This window comes from Daucus carota, chromosome 2 (genome assembly GCF_001625215.2).
Source record: "Daucus carota subsp. sativus chromosome 2, DH1 v3.0, whole genome shotgun sequence".
In the NCBI taxonomy this organism is placed as follows: domain Eukaryota; kingdom Viridiplantae; phylum Streptophyta; class Magnoliopsida; order Apiales; family Apiaceae; genus Daucus; species Daucus carota.
This window is the reverse complement of record NC_030382.2, coordinates 36,071,709-36,093,780: the sequence shown is the minus strand read 5'-3', so window position 1 is coordinate 36,093,780 and position 22,072 is coordinate 36,071,709. Positions and strand designations below refer to the sequence as shown.

The window sequence follows — 22,072 nt, the reverse complement described above, 5'->3', positions numbered from 1 at the left end:
CTAATTAAATATTAGGTCGCACATATATATTTTAATGAGAATGTTAAAATATTTTTTTTTGCATGTTATAATTTAAGAAGGCCTATAAACTCATATATAAACTAACCAATCAACCTTTTTAATATTTCGTTATTAATAATTCATAATATGGTATAAAACATATTATAGTTTAAAGAGACGCATGAAACCAAATACCGACCGTCCGACCCATCATACTAATTTGAATTTAATGTTTTGGTTTAATAAATGATAAAAAAAAATATAGTATAACATGTTATAAATTCAAGAGCTCCGTGGGTCGAATACCAACCCATTCACCAACTTTACTAACTGACCGACCAAGTGAACTTTTTATTTCGGCTTTATTAATATTGTAATAATATATAGTATATGATAGATTTGTAATATTTTTTTTAATGTGAGATCATTAGAGTATTTAAAAATAATGTTATTAATGTATTTTTGGTTTAATAATATCACATGTTATTTATTAATAATTATATTTTTAATATATATGACATCCGTGTTAATTGTAAAAACTTGATTTTTTAGTTAGAAAATCTAAAAATGATAACCCGTTTTGATTAAAAAGACAATTACTATGTTGCTCGATATTATTTTAGAAGATTGAGTTCTTTTAGCTAATAAATATATAAAGATAATTTATTTTAGTTAAAAAGAATAATTGGTTTTATATATAGATAGGCCCGTACTTCGGTGCAAGTACCGACCGCCCGACAATATAATAATACTCTCTCTATTTTTTATTATTTGACGTTTAGACTTTTGGCTCACATCTTTACGTATAAATATGTCGCCCATGTTCGTATTAATTGTAAAAGATTAATTTTTTAGTTAGAAAATTTATGAAAAGATAATATATTTTAGTTAAAAAAAGTAATTACCATGTTTCTTAATGTTATTTTAGAAGATTAAGTTTTTTAGTCAAAAATATAAAAAAGGTAATATATTTCAATTAAAAGGATTAATTGGTTTTATATCGATAGGCCCGTACTTTAGCCCAAATTAAAAAAGATAATTGGTTATATAGATAGGTCCAGAATAATTGGTTATATAGATAGGCCCGTATTTTGGCCCAAGTACTGACCTACCAAATTTTTATTGTTTCGATTTTAAAAGAATTGTTAATTGGTTATATAGATAGGCCCGTAATTTGGCCCAAATTAAAAGGAATAATTAGTTATATAGATAGGCCCGTATTTTGACCCAAGTACCGATGATTTTAAAAGAATTATTAATTGGTTATATAGATAGGCCCGTAATTTGGTCCAAATTAAAAAGAATAATTAGTTATATAGATAGGCCCGTATTTTGGCCCAAGTACCGACCGACCAAATTTTTAATCTTTCGGCTTTAATAGTATAGTATAGATATATAATTTAACAAATTACAATTATTCGAAATTCAAAAATAATCCATAAATTAAATATTTGCGAGAATAGATCTTATTTTACTATCTCCTTGTCTTGTTTTAATAAAATCGAAATTCATCCTTTCGCTGTCCTATTGGAACTTTATTAACAATAGTAGAAAGTAAATTGTTCATGTATAATCAAATGTCAAAATGTCCTCCTTTCAAAAAAAAATATACTATCAAAATGTACTAGCTCAAGTGTACGATGGAGTACGGATAACGTGAACGACCTCAATTTTACAGTAATCCGTCCGTCCCTCTCAATTCTTAACATTAGGCGGCAGGATCGTGGCCCGCGCTTTAATGATGTTATAAAGTATAATTTTATAACTTGTTTTTTAAAAATGTTTTCTTTCCGAATAAAAGTTCAGTGTTTAAATTTTTATTCAAAAAAATAATTTAGAAAAAGGTTATAAAATTATGTTTTCTAAATGCATTAAAATGCGTGTCGAGCAGTTGGAAAAAAATGTTAAGAAATAGGTGGGAGGAAGTATTAATCAAAGTTTTTTTTTTCTTTTATATATTTGTCAAGTTGTTCTTGCTTAGTATAATGAGAGTTAGTGGACATTACATTATACTAGTATGTGTGCCCGCTCCGCAAGGGCATGCAAAATGTTTCTAATAAAAAATGTTTATATAAATTTAATGTTATTTGAAGAAATTGTAGAAAAAACGTTTTTGTGTATATTAAATGAGAAACCATCATGAAGCGTTTATTTAAAATTAATTTATATAAATATTACTAGATAGACTAATTTTCATATTTTGTAAAATATTGTTTGTTATTTTTTATATAATTGTTTTTTCATTTGCAAACTATTATTCCTTTTTTTTTTTGATAAGTTATGTGGATTTTGTTACAGAAATTTAATTTCTCTTTTACAGTTCAATCCTACATAGAACTGACCAAAGTTCAATTACACCAAAAAGCAGTATCGGATATCGATTACCGTTCTTCGTTACATTCTATGTTTACTTATTGACTGTCCATCACTTAATGCTTTAACCCTCACCTAATTTTAAGAAGAACCCCTATTTCTCTGGTCTATCTCTATGTCTTTCTCTCCCAATTTCTTGTTTGCATGCAAGTAAAATTGTACAATTATTTCAGTTGTTGTATGCCGTCATGGAATGCTCAACTGTGATTGTTGAGAAATTCATGAAGTTTCTTACTGCTGATGACATTAAAAAGATGAGATGGTGAGTACTTTATTTGCATCTGATAAATTTAATAAGTTCATGGCTTTGATTTGTAATTTTTTTACAGAAAATTCCTACGGAGATTTTGAGAAAATATGGGTTAAAGATTCAACCATCTTTCCTCTTAAAATTTTGTAACGGGTATGAAATACCCGTTGTTTTTAACGAAGACACAGAAACTGTTCATGGGCTTTTTTCAATATTCTACGATTTCAATTTGAAAGGAAGCTACTTCTCGAGTTCAGTGGATCTCGTTATTTCAATGTCTTTGTAATAGGGAATGACTAAAGAGAAATCAAATATTCTAATATAGTTCATTTCAGATAGAAGAAGCGACTGTGAGTGAGTATGAATCTCTTCTCAAATGTCATTTTTTTAAGAATGCAGTCTCATGTTGTGTTGTTAGTGGCAAAATTTCATGACTGAAGAGAAATATGATTTTTACAAATTTTTTGAACGAAAAGAAATTGGTCCAAAATTCAATATATGTTCTCTTTTTTTTTTTCTTTCGTTGATTCGCAATATGAACATAAATAATTTAGTAAAATCCAGATATTGGCATATTTCTACAAAGAATATCATATTTATGTGTGTTAAACATTTTTTTCTCGATTCAAGATTCATTATATATTTGTCAAGTTGTTCTTGCTTAGTATAATGAGAGTTAGTGGACATTACATTATATTGTGCTGACAAAACTCGCAGTCAACCGAATGATGAGTAGGCCCAAAACCGTGTCAGCCCATCAACTTGTGCCATCTCAATGCTCATCTTCACTAAGTCAAGGTCAACTTTATCAGACAATACCAAATTGTACGCGTTTCGTATACAAATCTTGGCTTTTGAATGTTCAATTTCACAGACACAATCCATAATTATATCCTCAACCAAAATATATATAAACCTCTAGCTACTGTCACCAAAATTTCATAACATCATCTCATCTTCCTCTCTTGAATTCTCTTTAATATATACAAAACCAACAAAACAAGAAGAAATTCGAAGCAAATTTTCGAGACACTTACTTAGCTAGCTCATACAATGGCTTCTCTCAAGTCACCAACTTCTCTTGTTGCAGCTTTACTATGCTTCTTGCTGCAATTTTCCATGATCAAGGCTCACTACGCAAGCGAAGGCATCGATTCAGATTTGAGCGAACGGAGCCTAATTGTCGTAAAAATCTGGTGTTTGGTGATCATATTCTTGGGAACATTTGTATGTGGATTGATTCCACTGCTTTTCAGGTCAAAATCCAAGGTTTTGGTACTTGGTAACTCGTTTGCTGCTGGCGTGTTCCTTGTAATATCAATGCATTTCTTGCAAGATTCGGCCAATGTGTCGGATGATTATACGGAGGGTTCATCTTTTTTACCTTTCATATTTGTGCTGATCGGATATGTTTTCATATTATTGGTGGAGTCGTTTTTGTTCAAGGCTAAGAAAGAGGATGGAGAAACTCAGGCTCTTGTTCGAGTGGAGGCAGGGATCAAAGAAGGGGAGTCTGTGAGTGATAACATTAGTAGTAATCCGAGATTAGTGAGCAAAGCTGCAGTTGAAGCGGCTGTTGTTATTATTTTGGGACTGTCTTTGCACTCAGTTTTTGAGGGATTCACCATTGGTTTAGCAGGTAATTAAAGCTACAGCCTCAAATTAGTTTGTTACGCGTTCCTTTATGGGAAAAGGCCCGAGTCACTATTTTAAGATAAATGGGACTCAATGTCATCTTCTGATAAAATGGGCCCAAAAGTCACTATTTTATGAGGAAAATACGACTTCAAGTTGCGTTTTCAGCTGAAACACGATCTCAAGTTGTGTTTTTGTAAACACGACATGAAGTTGTGTTTTGAAGTGACTTTTTGGGGCATTTTTTCAGAAAGTGACAATAAAGGTCTTTTGCTGCTGAATAGTGGCATTTGGGACCGACACCCTTTATTTATCCATGTCTGATTTGTTTTTCATGATCTGACAGAACGCGATAGATATGCCTGGAGATATTTGTGGACAATTGGCATTCACAAGGTTGCGTCGGGACTGTCACTGGGAATTGTTGTGCTCAGAATGCAACCGAAAAGGCCAATATTGACAAGCATTGCATACTCATTTGCTTTCGCCATTTCAACTCCCATTGGAATAATAATCTCACTAATTATCAAAAAAGCTGCTCAAGATGGGACTGCTGATTGGGTCTATGTTCTAACACAGGCCGCGGCTTCTGGAGTGTTCCTCCATGTCTCCATTTATCATCTCCTTGCCAAAGGCTTTAGCCCACAAGATCAATCTGCTCACACCACTCCTTTTAGAAGATTTTTCGTCTTGTGTCTGGGGATAGGGGTTGTCACCATTGGTTTGATTTTCGATTAGTAACCTCCTTCGTGTTTGGAAAGTGCTAGCAAGATTGAATGTATAGGTCCTTAACTTTGATTCATTCTTTGTACAATGGTTTTTATTTAATTACTTAGTGTGAATTATGTATGCAGAATTGAATTGTCTAGTACAAAGATTGTAAATGTTTCTTGATAATCATGTATTCATGTAACATCTGCAACTCCTGTTTTAGTAGTTAACAACTTTCTATCATCTTTGAACCTGTCACTAGATTATTCTTGTTATCCACCATGAATCTACTAGATCAAAGCTGCAGGCTTTGTACGTTATCTGTCGACTGTCGGTACTCTACCACAACTCAAAACACTGAATTAAAATATTTACCAGTAGCATTACCTTATTACAACTACATGTTTCATATCCCAACTACAGTTCATTGCCCCTTGGTTCCCTGGCATTAAACAACTTGCAAAGACATGGTATTATATATGGCCGGCAGAATTTGAGAAATGCTATTTCAGTACACCAAACACTAGTTGACATTTCCTTGGAATATGCAAACAAATTTGTCTATATTAGTTTAGCAACTACCTTATGCTGTACACTTATACAGCATTCCAGATTTAACTACATAAACACAACTTAAGCAAGTTTGTTCAAGTTGTTGTTTCCATGGTGCAACGAAACAAAATGGCCATCTGTTCACTGTTACAGCTTGTCATAGCCTTGTCAACTTTCATATCAAGCACAAGAACTTGTGATGCCTTCTCAATCCAGGAGGCCTCGGTTTCTGACTTTCAAATTGCTTTCAAGAAAAATCTACTCACCTCTCGTGAGCTCGTTGAGTTCTACCTGGGAGAAATTCGTGAACTCAACCCAAATCTTAAAGGGGTTATTGAGGTGAACCCTGATGCTCTACTTGAGGCTGAAAAGGCTGACAAAGAACGGCAGGCAAATTCATCTGCATCATTCCCCCATTTACATGGCATTCCTGTTTTACTCAAGGATTTAATTGCAACAAAAGACAAACTTAACACAACAGCAGGATCATTCGCCTTGTTGGGATCAGTGGTGCCTCGTGATGCTGCAGTGGTGCTGAAACTAAGGCAGGCCGGTGCTGTCATATTAGGGAAGGCTAGCTTGAGTGAATGGGCAAATTTTCGTTCACTTTCTGCACCTAGTGGTTGGAGTTCGCGGGGTGGTCAAGGGAAAGTAAGCTTCAAAACTGTACATTAGAAGTTTGAACTTATAATATCTAAGTTTCATCTCTCAGAATTATTTTGCATGTTAAGAATTGTGAAGGTAATTTATAGGATAACTAATACAACTACACGATTTAATAAAACGTGCAGAATCCTTATGTTTTATCAGCAGATCCTTGTGGTTCAAGTAGTGGATCAGCCATATCTGTAGCTGCAAATATGGTAGCAATATCACTGGGCACAGAGACTGATGGTTCGATCTTATGTCCAGCCAGCTTCAATGCTGTAGTGGGCATCAAACCAACTGTTGGCCTCACTAGCAGATCGGGGGTCATTCCAATCTCTCCTAGACAAGACACAGTCGGGTAAATTTTTCAGTTTCCACAAACTAATCTCCAAAATTCACAGTATAACATTCTGAATCAGATTAACATTTTTGCAAGCTAAAGTTATACATTCAAGTGGAACAGGCCTATCTGCAGAAGTGTAGCAGATGCAGTTTATGTTCTTGAGACAATAGCAGGTTATGATTCAAATGATGCCAATGCAACAAAAGTGGCATCAAAGTACATTCCATCCGGTGGATATACTCAATTCTTGAGGATCAATGGCCTTGTTGGAAAAAGATTGGGGATAGTTAGAAATCCATTTTTCAGCTTTATTAATGATTCTGAGGTATCACTACATTTTGAACAGCATTTTAAGACACTCAGGTAAAGTAATCCAGAAAAATCATGCAGTGGTACATTATGCAACCCTTATTTCAATCTGCAATCTAAATAACATTGCAACACCAACTTTGCTGACAGGCAAAGAGGCGCAATTTTGGTAGATGATCTTGAAGTGCCCAACATCAGTGTTATCCTAAACTCCACTTTAAGTGGTGAAGCAACAGCCCTGTTAGCTGAATTCAAGCTATCTATAAATGCGTACTTGGAAGACCTTGTGATTTCCCCAGTTCGTTCCTTGGCAGATATAATAGCGTTTAACCAGAATTTCTCTGATTTGGTAACTACTATTACTATATGACTGCAAGTTACATGAAGCGTGTGCAAATTTCATGCCAAAAATAATCATGTTAACATGTTAATTGGTTCTGCAGGAAATGCTAGATGAACTCGGGCAAGTAATATTTTTGGCTGCAGAAGCCACAAACGGTATAGGCATGGACGAGACAAAAGCTATACTGAGTTTAGAAAAACTGAGTAGAGATGGACTGGAAAAGCTAATGCGAGACCATAAGCTTGATGCAGTAGTGACTCCTAGTCCATTTTGTGCTCCGGTTCTTGCAATCGGAGGGTATCCAGGAATCACTGTCCCTGCTGCATATGATAGTAATGGGGTTCCCCGGGGCATATGTTTTGGTGGCTTGAAAGGCTCAGAGCCTAAACTGATAGAAATCGCCTATGGGTTTGAGCAAGCAACCAAGATTCGAAAGCCTCCTACATTTCTACTTTAAATATCATGTTCTGGCATATCGGAATCTTCACTTCAGTAAGATTAATGTAGACACTGTCAGCTGAAAACCGCAAACTCTCTCTTCAAGGTGCACTAGTTGCAAGCTATCCAAATTTGCACTCTGTATTCTACAGACTTGAGACAATCTATGTCTTTCATTTGTACTACGACGATTTATTCTTCTAGCTGACCCCTCTCTCATTATATTGATGTCTTAGGACATTTGTTTCAGCTTGTCTTTTTTGCAGCTTTAATGTGTTTTTTTGTTACAGTTGTCCAGGATCAAAGCTCTCTAGTGTTTGGTGATCATTTTCTTGGTGAGTTTTGTATGTGGATTAGTTCCATTATTTTTCAGGTCAAAGGCAATTTGTCAGTCCTCGGGAAGTCATTTGCTGGTGGTGCGTTTCTAGCAAACAATGTCATCTTGCAAGATTCAGCCAAGGTGTCCAATGATTATACAGAGGTTTCATTATTTTACAATGCATGAAGATATTTGTGGTTAATTGGCAATCACAAGATTGTGTTGGCAGTGTCAGTGGGGATAGTTGTGCTCAGAATGCAACCAAGAAGGCCAATATTCACAAGCATAACATGATGTTGAGTGGTCAAAATGGGTCAGGGTCATATTAAAATTAATCCAACTCGGGTCAAATTTTAAGAACCTAAAAAAAAAAAGGGGGAAAAAGATTTAAAATTTGATAAACAAATATAATAACCTAATTCTCTAACACTCATTTAGTTATATATTATATATTATGTGTAAGTTATTATAATACTCATTGAGTTTGATATAGTATTTTAACACGTGGTATATATAAGTTATTATATGATCTATGGAGTGATAATTTAATTTATGAAAATAAAACTTTAATATATCAGAATTTTCCCCGAATATTCATTTTAGAAGTCGAGTATCCGTTACTCGGTATGGTCACCAACTCGAATTCTGACTTTCACAATTAATCCGAGGACCTGTTACTCGGAAGGGTCATCAAGTCAACTTTTAACTGCAAAGTCTACAAGAAAGTTCCCAAGTACAGGAAGCATCGTCATAACAAATATTTACGCAGCCCATGATAATCGACACAGCGAGCGGTTTGCAGGGCCAACATACTAGACTTGAACCAGCTCACCAAGGCGATCCACGCTCCATAAGAGGAGAATGAGATGAGAGAACCTCATTCTCATGGTCCCGTCCAAGCGAATTGTATACGTAATACGTTCACTGTTTGTATGCATTTTGATACTTCTATAAAGTATAAGTTTATAATTTTTTTTAAATTTTCTTTTTCTAAATAAAAGTTTAAATGTCAAACTTTTGTTTAGAAAAAAATAATTTTAAAATATTATGGAACTATATTTAAACGAGTCTTAAAAGACGTGTCAAAAAGTAACATTTACAATTGAACGGGACAGAGATAGTAATAGACATTAGACAAACCCTTGGTAGGAATAACACGCAGAGGTAAAAGGAGGGCCGCCCTCGACTCTAATGGGGAGAAAGGGCACATGGGGTTCAACTATACAATTGGGTGACCATGCACAGAACAGGGGCCAGGGATGGAGCCGCGTCCTCTCTTTCAAGGGGCAGAGTGTGAAGATGGGTCATGGGGTGACATGTATGTCTCAAATCATTTATGTATCACCGATAGTATGACCCGTATTCTCCACCTATACAGCTATTAACCAGCTGTGCAGGATTAAGTCAGATTATATCAACCTTGAACATCAACAGCAAGTGGCTTTACCTTGTTTTAGCCAGCTATCAGCAACACAATAAAAGATGAGATAAGAAACCTTTATAAAAATTGAAAACCACTATGTATATAGATATTAAAAACTTGAAAAGTACGATGTATGCGTTGATATTAAGATATTATGACTTGGATTATTCAGAAAGGGGAAAATTATTGAACCAACATCATAAAAATATCAGTCTAAAAGTCATTCAGCAAAAGTAAGCAGATATTTAAGATAGGATGTCCTGTGCAGAATGCAGATTCCAAATTTGAATGAAAATCAACCAAGTCTGTCGACTCCCTGGCTTCCAAAGTTCATTTTCCTGTCTGCGCAACGAACAGAATCCAGTAAAACAAACAGCACTTCCAGATTTTAAGTCCGTGCAGCTTGAAGCATAAGCAACAGTGCATGTGTATCTCCGGAGACAAAGTTGAAATTGACGAAGGGCATCACTCGCATGCTAAAGTTTCAGTGATTTCCTACAAGGACGACTAACAAAAGTTTCTATTCAAAGAGCTCCCTTTATTTGATACTGCAATTAAAAGATAAAGGCTGGACACCTTTATTTGATCCTACCTACGTGCGACATTATATTTTGAAATAAGAACCCTACCTTCACGGCTAAGAAGAAGTATACATGACAACCAACCTATTGCCTATCAAAAACAGTGTTTGCTTTCCAATTGCATCCCATCATGGAAACCCATAGTCTAGGAACATTCCTAGCTTTCATGTGTGATATATAAGCACAACAATATCAAGGCAAAACTACATGAAATTCAAATGATCTTGTTAATGAAAATTAAGAAACATGACAAATGAGGAAATTTTTAAAAAAAACACCCCCGCCAAGACTCCAGGAGTCGCAGAAAATATCATGAAAGGTAAAGAGACTGCCAAACTAAAATGGAAACTAAAACATAGACTCAGCTAAACAAAAGTGAAGGTAGGTCACAAATATACAAGATTACCAGCCATAATCGGGGGGGGGGGGGGGGGGGGGGGGGGGGGGGGGGGGGTGTACACAACATTACAAGACATAATCATCAAGAGAAAGGAACTTTTATATTAAAAGATATTTGCAGGAGCCTATAAAATTATGAAATAACATAACTTATCCAAATTAAAAAGCACTCTTATATAAAGTAGTAGTCTAAATGCCATTCCACATAGTATATCAGCATGCACTATTCAAGACAGCATGTACTGTTCAAATTTCCAAAATCTGAAATGGTAAATTAACCAAGTTTCTCAAACTCCCTGGCCTAAAGAACTTAAGTCTATAAAAACATGTATATTCAGCAGCATACAGTGAAACCAAGCAATTGTTCCAGTACTCTTAAGTTCCTTCAAATAAAAAGTTGCAATCAGAGAAATTATTCAAGTTCTAAAGTACACAAAACAGATATTCAAGAAAAGACAACTACAATTTCCTTCATATACATGCTAAAGTTTCATTCAGTGACTTCCTAGAAGGACCAACTGATAAAAGTTCTACATAAAAGAAGTTCCTTTATTTGATGCTTGTCATAAAAATAGAGACAAAACACCTTTTATTTAAGCATACAGGATAGCAGTTAGCAGCTAATAAAAGAACACTAGATTGCCAAAAAAATGAAGATCAAACAAAACACTTGCTTCCGAGTTGCTTTACTATAAGGAATCCATTCTCTAGAAATTTCCCGAGCTTGTGTGTATGTGACATCTGTATTCCATAAAATTTTCAATTAGAGCGCCTACAGCCTACCTTAGTGGCTAAGAAGAAGAATAACAGTGCCTAGCCTTCCAATTGCTTGGTTCTTGTGTTTGTGTGACAGATAATTAAACACAACAAGAACCAAAAATTTATGAAGTAAATTAATATGACGTGTAACTAAAGATGTTAATAATAAGCATGAGAAACACTTCAAAATGATCCTTACAATTCACAGCAGCTTCCAACTTTCAAGTCCTCTCGAAATTTCCAAAATGCAGAATCTTGGATTAATCTGTGGACTGTGATTCCTAGAGACTTGGGAACTCAAAAATCAAAGCCAGCTGCATAACTTGGTAGTGAAACTTACAATTCCAATGTGGGATCATCCCCAACAAAAGTGCCCGTAATAAAATTTATGAAACTTAAAAAGACTCCACCGAAACTCCAACATTAAAATTTAGAACTGTAATCTCAAATTCAGCAAATCTACTGTTATTTACATTTCCCTTTAATCAAAGAACATAGCTTTCAACATAAACTTTCCTGTCAAGACTTAAAAGATAAACATTAACTAATTCAATCTACGCAAAATCCATCCTTTCACGGCGCCTCCTCACATATCTACTAAACACTGAACTCGATGTCGAAGTTGAACTCGACACACTTCTGCTTCTGCTAATTGGATTCCCCGACCTCGAAGACAACGAATTAGAATGACTCAAATTCCTTAACCTCCCAAAAAACGACACAAAATTCCGGAAAGCCCTCCCAACTCCACCTTCCCTCACTCTACTACTTCTTGATCCCCACTGAACTCTCCTCGGCACACCACCGCCATTACTATTATTGAAACCGCCGTCCATTTCTGTATAAACAACCGGAAGCTCCCGTTCTCCGCCTCCTACACCTCTCTGTCCACCGGCAAACCTCCCAACCGCGAATCCGCCACCAGGAAGCCTCCAAATTGTCAATCCAACCGCCTCATCCTCCACATTCCCCTCTACACTCTCGTTCCCCGTCTCCGCAGGCAGCTCAAATCGACACACAGGGCACGAATTCCTCATCGCAAGCCACGGGAGAATACAATCGGAATGATACAAATGCTTACACGGCATCTCCCTCGCTTCAGAACCTAAAACAAACGATTCATGACACACAGCACACTGAGACTCCCCGCTGACGTGGCGATCACCGATCTCGACTCTCGGCATCGATTCAACGGCGGTTTTCGAAGCAGGCGGATGCTCCGACCGCCCTAACCCGTTCATTTCAATCTGCGACAACTGATCAAGCAACCGATCGAATCCAGATCCCATCAGAAACTCCGACATCGTCTCCGGCAACGGCCGGAGTCCATTTCCGGCGCCGTCATCATAAAAAAGCTCGAAACTTCCCCCATCTCCACCCTCCCCGCCGCCTCTCAGCACAATCACCGGATTAAACGGCGACCGATCGCCGCCGTTCCTCCTCCTCCTCCCATACACCTCCCTCCGGCGCTGAGATTCCGGCGCCGGCGCCGCATCCACCGCCTCTACAAACCCTCCGTCGCAGTACGGACAAATAACATGATCGTTACTTGACGAAACCCTAACGAAACGAGTGCACCGATAACACCAATACGACGCCGTCGCCCAAGACATACTCACTGTTATAGCTCAGATCCGTGTTGAGAAAATAAAAGTGTTTTTCAGTACTGAGTCGAGGAACGAGTTGAGTTACGGTAGGTTTGACTCGGTTTTAGATCCGAGAGTTATGTACTCAGCTTGTAAAGAAATGAAGGGAGAAATAGTCAGAATAAAGAGCGTGTATAATAAGCTGTATGTATTTATACATGTGCGTGATGATGTAAAAAGACGAAGGGGGTTGTAATATGCATTGGGGCCTTGGGGGTTGTGAAATGGAGAGAAGATGGGCTGCTTTGACCGCTTTTCATCGTCATTTATGATTTATCTCATTCTATAAGGGATTTTGTTAAGATTTTTGGAAATACGATATTAACATCAGAGATTTCATAAGATTCTCTTTAAAAACAACAGTTTTTCTGGTGTGTGTCCATGTGCACATGCTAAGCACTAAAATTTATAAGTTTGGATGATTTTGATTGGTTCCTAATTTTTTTATACGGTTTTTCTATGGTGTGCCCATGGGCACACAATAAGCACTAACTCCTATGAGTTTGGTGCATTTTTATTGGTCATCTAATCATAAATAAGGATGGCCCCCCTGCATATACATCAAGTCCACCAATTAAAATCCACCAAATTTATCAAATTTAGTGCTTAATATGTGCCCATGGGCACACACAAGAAAGACCCTTTTTTATAATAGTGGATCCCCCTGCAAATTCACCAACCACGCCAATCAAACTCCACCATACTTATAGAATTTGGAGCTTAGTGTGTGCTCATGGACACACACTAGACAAATCCTGAAAACAATACTAGCTACTTAATACTCCCTCTGTCCCATTTTAACTGATGTTTGACTTTTTAACACGTATATTAAGGTGTAAAAAAATAGTATCTACACTCAATAAAAATATTTAATTTTTATATCAAATTAAAGTTTGGATTCTAAACTTTTATTTGATATAAATTTTATAAAGATTAATTATGTCTACATGTGATTTTTTTAACACCTTAAAATACGTGTAAAAAAGTCAAAAGCAGTTAAAATGGGACGGAGGGAGTATTCTATTCTTTGATGTTAAAGGAAACAAATTCGATTTTAATCCCTGATTATTGTCAATGTGATGATATCTTGCGTTGTAGTTAATACAAATTAGCATAAAAACCAGAAAGTAGTGCGATAAGTACTTCATTTCATATTTTTATCTTTTAATTTTTTTTAATTACTGGGGGATTCGCTGCTGACGTGGCAGTAGCCCCAGTGCTGACGTGACGGGGCTATTGACGTGACAGATGTCACATCAGTACTTGCCGACGTGACAGATGACGTGCCTGCTGACGTGGCAGATGACATGGCGCTTGGGTGGAATCCACTGTTGATGTGACATTTAGGTAGAAAGTGTGAGTTTTGGAAAATTGATGACAGAACCAACGGTGCATATTGTTAGTTTTAAAAATTATGAGGAAATATTTAATCATTTTAAAACTAGTTTTTGGTTTTTAGGCTAAGAGTGGTTTGTATTTGAAACACAATATTAGAGCAACTCCAATAGCTTAGCTATTTGGAGTCTTAGAGCATCTCCAACGGTGTTGGCTATAATCGTTGGCTAAATTGGATCTGTAAAACATTATGTAAAATTTGCCGAACTTGTAAAAAATTGTGCTTCAATGGTATTGGATATATTGATTGGTTATAATTTAAAAATAGTATGTTATTAATATTTAGATTGTTATAAATATAATACATTAGTTTAATATGATAATAAATAATATGTAATCAGTGGGAGGGAGAAAAATAAATTGCGGGAGATGACGTGGAATTCGCTACAGATCTGTAGTGGATCGACAAATATAGTCATCCATAGGGGATGGCTATAATTATACACAAGGGGTTGTTGTGGTTGGAGTTCTATTTTTTGTGAACATTGGCTATAAAATTTAATTTTGGAAAGCCACATGGACTTTTAGCTAAGAATTTTTTAGGGTTGGAGATGCTCTTAAACCAAAAACGAGGAATATGGGAAAATAATCCACTCCAACAATATCCTAGTGATTCTCTATGTCACTAAGATCCATTAGCGATGCTTTGTCTTTATCTAACCTATCTCCTCTCCTAAATTTTATTTTATAATAAATTTTGAAAACAAACATGTTCTCTCTCTTCACCTATTGTAAAAATGGTAACTTTTAATAATAAAATAGTATATAAAAAATGAATATAAGGAATATTGTTGGAGGTGAGAATAGTTATTATCATCTTAAGTCACTAGGATCCAATATTTTATATTATATTTAAGGAATATGTTAAGATGGTGTTGGAGATACTTTTAATTATAGACCTCATAAATTTAAGTGCTATTTTGATTTGATCTCGAACAAAATTTCTTATCAATAAACACCTTAATGTTTAAAAAGCGCTTAAACTTATGGGTTGCAAAGTGTAAATTATTCTATTATTAATAATGTGTTTCAAAATATTTTGTCATTATTTGTACCGGAACATTTGCAATCAGTTTTATTTAACTTAATTTAATTAATCTCGTCTCGCTATCCAAATACTAAAAGCTACTCCCTTCGTCCAGTTGAATTGTATACGTTTATTTTTAACTGTTCAACACTCATTTTAATGCTCTTATAAAATATAATTCTTTAATATATTTTTAAAATTTTCTGTTTTTTTGTATAAAAATATAAATGTTATATTTTTATACTGAAAAGAAAAATTATAAAAATATAAGGTGCAAAACTATACTCTGTTGAAGTATTAAAATTCGTGTCGCGCCCCCGTTCCTCAATATATTTAATCGGCGGGAACCGAGGGAGTAACTTGCATAAATTTTGTTAAACTATAAACTAATACTCTACAGTATTACATAAACCAAGTTGGCCAAAAAAAGAAAAGAGTCAAATAAAAACGGCCACCGTACCTGTGAATTCTGCAAGTAACAGAATGTACGGGATGCCTTAAGCCTTAAATAGAGCTGCAGAGAACGTTGGTAACGGACAAGGTCCGAGTGGAACGCCGAGTTTGAATATCTACTCACTACTGAAATAAACCCGAATACATCCTCTATGCTCCTTTGATTTCCAAAACATTTATGCTTTTTTTTAAGGAAAACATTTATGCTTTGATTTCCAAAACTATCATATTTTGGTGCGGTAGACATAAATACTACTTTCAGAGAAAGAATGAGAAAAATACCGTATATTTGTTGAGCGGTTGATATCACAGGTCTCATATCAGAAAGACAAAAAATATTTGTCTTAATACAAGCAGTCAAATAACTTTATTGATTTGAGACTTTTTGGAAGGAGTTCGAAAACAAATTCATGCGGACTTGACTATAATTTAGTGCGAAAAATATCATATTAACGTAGAATTAACGAGTGTTGCGCTATCCAACAAGTGGTAGTTAGGTTAAGAAGTTTGACCTCGGAATTGCAAGTATTTTATAGTAAGATATCATATGTCACCTATTTAGAAAACGGATAACTAAATAAAAATAAACTTTTAATTTTTTTTCGAAAGATCATGTGTTACCCATTCTCAAAATAGGATGGATAACTAACAGCGACACATATTACGTATTTCATGACAAGATATAACATGTTATCCCGACTAACTGAATAATTTTTATGTTTTAATTTAAAATTTTTATCGTATATAACAGCACACCTTCATTAACATACATGCTACTTTTTATATTTTAACACCACGATCATCAAAATCACCATCATCATCAAAATCACCGTCTTATCATCAATTATACTAATATCAATACGACCCTACAATCATCAACATCATCATCTTATCATTAATTATACTAATATTAAAGAATTATACATGACAAATATGAATAAATCAGGTTATCCATTCTCAAAAGTGATAATAAAAAGATATTTTTGACCATGGTTTGAATTGAAAAATGATATATATGTACAAAATATTAAAATTATGTATTTTTGAATTTTTCGATTTCCTGTAGTTCAATGTATAGAGAGCACTCATAAATTATAAATATTTTTTGATTGCTTTCCTAAATAAAGATATGATATTTATTTTTATTGAAAAAAAATATAAATAAGAAGTTAAGAAGTGTTTTTAGGAAAAATAGTCCTCATTTTTGAAAAAAAAATAATAATCAGTCTTCACAAAAAACTGTCATAAATTTCATGATCAAAACTCACCAAAATTATCAGTTATTTATATTATAACTTAATAGGTATATTAAAAAGGAATTATCGAATGAATATGTGATTTCTGCAACTTACTCGTGTCCCTCTCATTTTTTTATCTTTTTTTACACTGCTCGACACGTATTTAAGGCGTATATAAAACATAGTTATATAACTTATTCCTAAAAAATTTCTTTTTTGTATAAAGTTATAAACATCAAACTTTTATTCACAAGAAAAAAAAAGTTCAAAATAATTTATCAAACTACGTTTTATAAGAGGATTAGAATGTGTGTCGAACTCTCGTCCCCTTTACAATAAGGGGACGGAGGGATTACTTTTTATAATGGCACAAAAAAAAATTAACACCAACTGATCATGAGGAGTCTGGAATAGCCGGAATTTGTACCAGCGGTCTGGTCACCAGCCCACCACTAAACAAGAACACAGATTTACAGTTTTACTGCTAACCCTACTTTATTACCCGCGCGACTGTCTTTTCTTAGCAACTCTAACTTGGTACTCCCTCCGTCCCACCCAGTTCTTTACATTGGGTGAAGTAGTGGAAAAGAGAAGGAAAAGTGGGTGAAGTGGTGGGACCCACTGATTTTTAATATATAAAAGAGAGTTAGTGGAGTAAAAGTAGTGTGAAAAGGAAGGAAAAGTGGGAAAGTGGTGGGACCCATTAACTATTTTAGGAAAGTTTTGTGATGTAAAGAAATGGGTGGGACGGCCAAATAATGAAACTGTAAAGAATCTGGTGGGACGGAGGGAATATCTTTCAAGTTTTAACCTCTTATGCTTGGAGACTTCTGTTACTAGTTTAATCTTTAACTAATTTTGTCCACATTATTGGCACATTGTCACTTACTCATGCATACTTAAGTTCTCATTAGAAAGATAAGGATGAGATTTGGTTCCCTACATATCTGTTTTATTACAAATTATGATATAAAACATTTTCTTCAGCCATAATATGTGACTACTAATTTACTGCTAAGATTGGGTTAATTACTCTCATCGTGGGAGTATCTAAGAGCAGAAAAGATGAAATTTTTTTCATAACAAAAAGCAGGAAAAAGGCATAAATCCCTGCAGAAATTGATAAAGTGGTTGTCGTTATCAAAATCAGTGCGCAAAATTCCTAGCTCCTGAAATAAAAATGAATAAACTGATGTCACATCTTTATAATACGAACGTTGTAGTATTGAACTTTACAGACCCACAGGATTAGATTAGTGATTTTTTAATCCACCCAACTTAATCAGCAATTTAGTTCGTTTCTCAATCTGTCATCATCTTCTACTGTTGTCTGCTCTGTGCCTGGAGATCCGATTCACACTCGACTGATTTTTAAAAAATTAATTAAAACAAAATTAATTTTTACGAATTTTTGGCACCTTTTTTCAGAATCAATTACTTCTGTTCCCTGAAGATTGTGATTCATAATTCTATTATCCGGGTTGAGTTGAAAAGTGTTGAATAAATTTTTTAGAAAAAGTTCGTCGTAAAATAAAAAAATATATTCGGAGGAGTCCCACACAATGAAGTGTATAAGCTAGTGAAGAAATGAAAAGCACAAGCACTAGTGGCATACAACCAGATTTTTGGGCGTAAGATAAGCAGACCTTTTCACTTTATTAAAATTTCTTAATTTTGTTATCATTGTTCTTCTACTTTACGACCTTTTGTAGGGTATCTCATGTATTGTATGTTTAAGCATACGATTTGATATTTGGAGTAACGATTATTTAAAAAAAGAAAAAGAAAAAAAAGAGACGAGTCATCCATAGGGGGACTTCGAAAATCACGTATCAGGAGTTGCTAATCACTTGCCACGAAAATATAACTGTATTGGGACATAGGTTTTTTTTTGTATCTCTAGCATAAATGCTGAACTTTCTCTGAGCAAAAGAAGGATTTTGCAAATGTACACGTTCTATTTATTTTTCATCTGGAAATCTGATACCTCACCTAAATCAACTTGGGAACGTAAAACAAGTCAGAGATACTGTTGAACTAAATTAACCCCTGGAGATCAAATCAACACTTCTATGACAACCCCCCCCCCCCCCCCCCCCCCCCCCCCCCCCCCCCCAAGTGACCTGGTATATTGACATTGATCTTTAGGGAGATGCTTAGGCCTTGGCGGAGCCTATAACAGATTGGCTGTCGCATTCATATTTTCATCTCTCCAGTCGACATGGAAACAGACAAAGGCTGGCGAACGCATATAGGTATGGGGAAATCCATAAATTGCAGTACATTCATTCTACAAAAAGCTTAACCATGCCACTAAATATCATCCACCAAAGTCGACAAACTTTTCCACACTATCTAGCTATATAGTTTTCGTACCTGAAACACACAAGGGCAGCTAATGTAGCTAATGCCCCAACTAAGGAGCTTGCAAGCTGCATAATACAGTTATAAGAAAGATGAGGCTGGCACAGCTGAATCCAAATTGTCATTTCAAAAAGTAGACTAATATATAGGAGTAACAAGCTGTGAGTTTAATAAAAATTAAGGCATACAATCTGAACACAACAATAACATCAAGTACAGATAAGGAATGAAGTAGATGGCCAGATACAACCAAGGCACCAACACCTCCACTAGTTTAATACAGCATTCTGAAAATAACCAGATGTTTAAAGGATTTTCTAGTGTGAGCCCACGAGCACCACCCCTGCGTGCACAAAAATCTCCACCAATCAAAATCTTCCACCTAAATAAAAAATAGATAGATGTTAGTGTGTGCCCATGGGCACACACCAGAAAGACCATGTGTTCAAAGATTAACCGGACCCTATTTTTCTTTACAAACTTCACAACTAATTTTGATCTTTCATACAATCAACTACCTAATATATTGCTTAAGATCTTTGATTGTTACATCTACATCCAAGACATTGCAATCATAAGTACTACCATGTTCATCCACGTATCTTCTTGTTTGCCCAAAATAAGCAAATTGGCTACCAACTTAAGCCAACAAAGCAGACTACGTGCGGGGACTTTTCAACCCAGATTTTTGCCTCAAAACTGCCATGTGGCAGTATACAATGATAACTCTTTTTGCTAAGATTACTTCTCCCAGATATACAGGAACCGCAGACCTAGGGGGTGTGTCTATACACACACAGATACACGGACAAAAATAATGTATATATGTACACTAGACTCGTAAACATTGCACCAAAGCGTGCAACACTCCTAGTAAACAAGAAGCAAATTAAATAGACACAAGTAAAAGTAACAACAACAAAATAAATGTGGGTACAAAAACCTGGAATATACAGGATTACAGGTATACATATACTCATACACTAATACATATATATAACAAATATGTATATGAAAAGGTAAATTAACGAATTGAAGATGATGGGATCAATTCATCAGCACATAGAAAAATTTCTTGGTTTTCATTGTTCAGCTTCCAATCAATATACAGTGTCAAGTACAAAGAGGGAGAGCTAGTTTTACTGGGCAGTTCCACCGAATAGAAAACTTTTAAGAAAATGTTGCTCACCAGGTAAAGGTTTACAGAGCCGATCCAGTTAATTTCACCTCAATCTACCTCGAGTATGTCTTTACACTAGTTTCTATAACTACAGTATGTAATAGTAAATTTGTTGGAGCAAAGGTGAACATTTTTAAAGGAGTTCATGAAACAGCCACCACAGATTCACAGCTAGACAACGCAATGTGCCCCAAAAAGTACAATGACATACAAGAACAAGATAATTTCAACAGAAGTATTCATGTGCCCTAAAAAGTTTGATAAAATCCAAAGGCAACAGTCAACAAGATAATTTCATTTGTGAGAGTACGCAGGACTCTTGAACATTTATATTAGTTAAAGCAAGCTTAAATGTAGTCTTTTGGGCTGTTAAATTAAGGCAAAGCGACTTCGTCTACCTGTATTCAGTAAAAATGTCTACATGACATACATATGCTGGATTAAGACAAGAAACACATATATACAACATTAATTTACATTTATGCAATAAATTTATAGTAAGTTGTCGAAGCTTGTAAAGTGTAATACTTTTCATCCCTTTTTATGCAGGTACCCTTTGATTAAAGTAACACCTGAAGCATAATTTGTAAAGTAGATAACTATTCAGACAATATACGTAGTGTGGTGCTTGTATATGAGAAGCTTTTGATCACCTCTTTTAAGAAAATAGGCCACATACATAATACATAATTCAGAATAAAAGGCAAAAGTGGGAAACATAGCTGCTACCCTTTAAAACTTAAATCACACTATCAGATTAAAAAAATGGTTAGCTGTGATGGATTTAAGTGACATTCTTATATATGTGGGTACTTCGAAGGGTTTGAGTGCAGAAGAATCTTATTGTAGTTTTATACCATGAACATACCTATTTATGCAGTCATGGCATTATCATATATCCTCTTTAAGCTTTTAGTCGTTGATGATGCCAACAATTCGGTATTAAATTTTGGCAAAATTGTCTTTAATGAGCAAGGGAAGCAGATTATGGATCACAGTTTGGATACCATTAAACTGACCACAGCTGCGCAGTTCTTTAATAAGGGTAAGCTAGCTAGAGTAGATATAAACATTTTTATAATTCAGAGATTTTTTTTTTACAGTTGGTGGTGACAAAAGCCCCATAAATACACAACTACAAACATTTTATAATACCCTCAACTGTTTAAACCATGCATATTATATTACCCTCAACTATTTAAACCATGTGACTAGAGTTATTCATCATAAATTCTTGCATATATCTAACCACTATAACTAAAACTAATCAATATTAGAATCCAGACCATGTAGTGTATTCCCAGCAAATCGTCAACACAGCAACATATGACACAGGAAATTCTAATAGGGAATATCAAGGTGATCATTATTGTCAAAATATCTCACCTAGCTACCAAATCTCCACGGGGACTCATTTAAAGCACTTAATTCACTATATATATCACTCTGCTAAATTTTGGACAAAAAATAAGAGAATTGAAGTTTTTCTATAATACATTAATTTTACTACTTTAGACAGGCGATTCAAGATTTTTGGTTTGATGTTCACTAAATCAAGTAAAAGAAGAAATTAAGGTTAATGAGTTAAGAAAAAATATAGAAACACGTTATCTATGTTCACATATATGTGTGTGTGTGTGTGTACACACACACACGCACATATAGACACACACGCGCGCGCGCGCA

The 22,072-nt window shown here is 35.0% G+C and overlaps 3 protein-coding genes across 3 annotated transcripts; 2 read left to right on the top strand and 1 right to left on the bottom strand.

Moving 5' to 3' along the window:
- Nucleotides 1–3,498: 3,498 nt before the first annotated feature.
- Nucleotides 3,499–7,805, top strand: LOC108208492 (probable amidase At4g34880). Its single transcript, XM_064087296.1, has 6 exons — nt 3,499–4,262; nt 4,605–6,172; nt 6,313–6,527; nt 6,633–6,875; nt 6,972–7,170; nt 7,265–7,805. The coding sequence occupies exons 2-6, from the start codon at nt 5,633–5,635 to the stop codon at nt 7,619–7,621; spliced, it is 1,554 nt and encodes a 517-aa protein (XP_063943366.1). The 5' UTR covers nt 3,499–4,262; nt 4,605–5,632; the 3' UTR covers nt 7,622–7,805.
- Nucleotides 3,677–4,996, top strand: LOC108206412 (zinc transporter 2). Its single transcript, XM_017376712.2, has 2 exons — nt 3,677–4,262; nt 4,605–4,996. Exons 1-2 carry the CDS (start codon nt 3,677–3,679, stop codon nt 4,994–4,996), a joined length of 978 nt encoding a protein of 325 aa, XP_017232201.1.
- A 3,701-nt stretch (nt 7,806–11,506) lies between the features above and the next one.
- On the bottom strand, nt 11,507–12,952 carry LOC108205693 (E3 ubiquitin-protein ligase RDUF2). The gene has a single exon (XM_017375712.2). The coding sequence runs from the start codon at nt 12,694–12,696 to the stop codon at nt 11,638–11,640; it is 1,059 nt and encodes a 352-aa protein (XP_017231201.1). The 5' UTR covers nt 12,697–12,952; the 3' UTR covers nt 11,507–11,637.
- Nucleotides 12,953–22,072: the final 9,120 nt, after the last annotated feature.

Coding starts and splice junctions, on each gene's coding strand:
- LOC108206412 (XM_017376712.2), top strand. CDS start 3,677: ATGGCTTCTCTCAAGTCACCAACTTCTCTTGTTGCAGCTTTACTATGC. Junction 4,263..4,604: donor ATTCACCATTGGTTTAGCAG/GTAATTAAAGCT, acceptor ATGATCTGACAG/AACGCGATAGATATGCCTGG.
- LOC108208492 (XM_064087296.1), top strand. CDS start 5,633: ATGGTGCAACGAAACAAAATGGCCATCTGTTCACTGTTACAGCTTGTC. Junction 6,528..6,632: donor CCTAGACAAGACACAGTCGG/GTAAATTTTTCA, acceptor CAAGTGGAACAG/GCCTATCTGCAGAAGTGTAG. Junction 7,171..7,264: donor ACCAGAATTTCTCTGATTTG/GTAACTACTATT, acceptor TTGGTTCTGCAG/GAAATGCTAGATGAACTCGG.
- LOC108205693 (XM_017375712.2), bottom strand. CDS start 12,696: ATGTCTTGGGCGACGGCGTCGTATTGGTGTTATCGGTGCACTCGTTTC.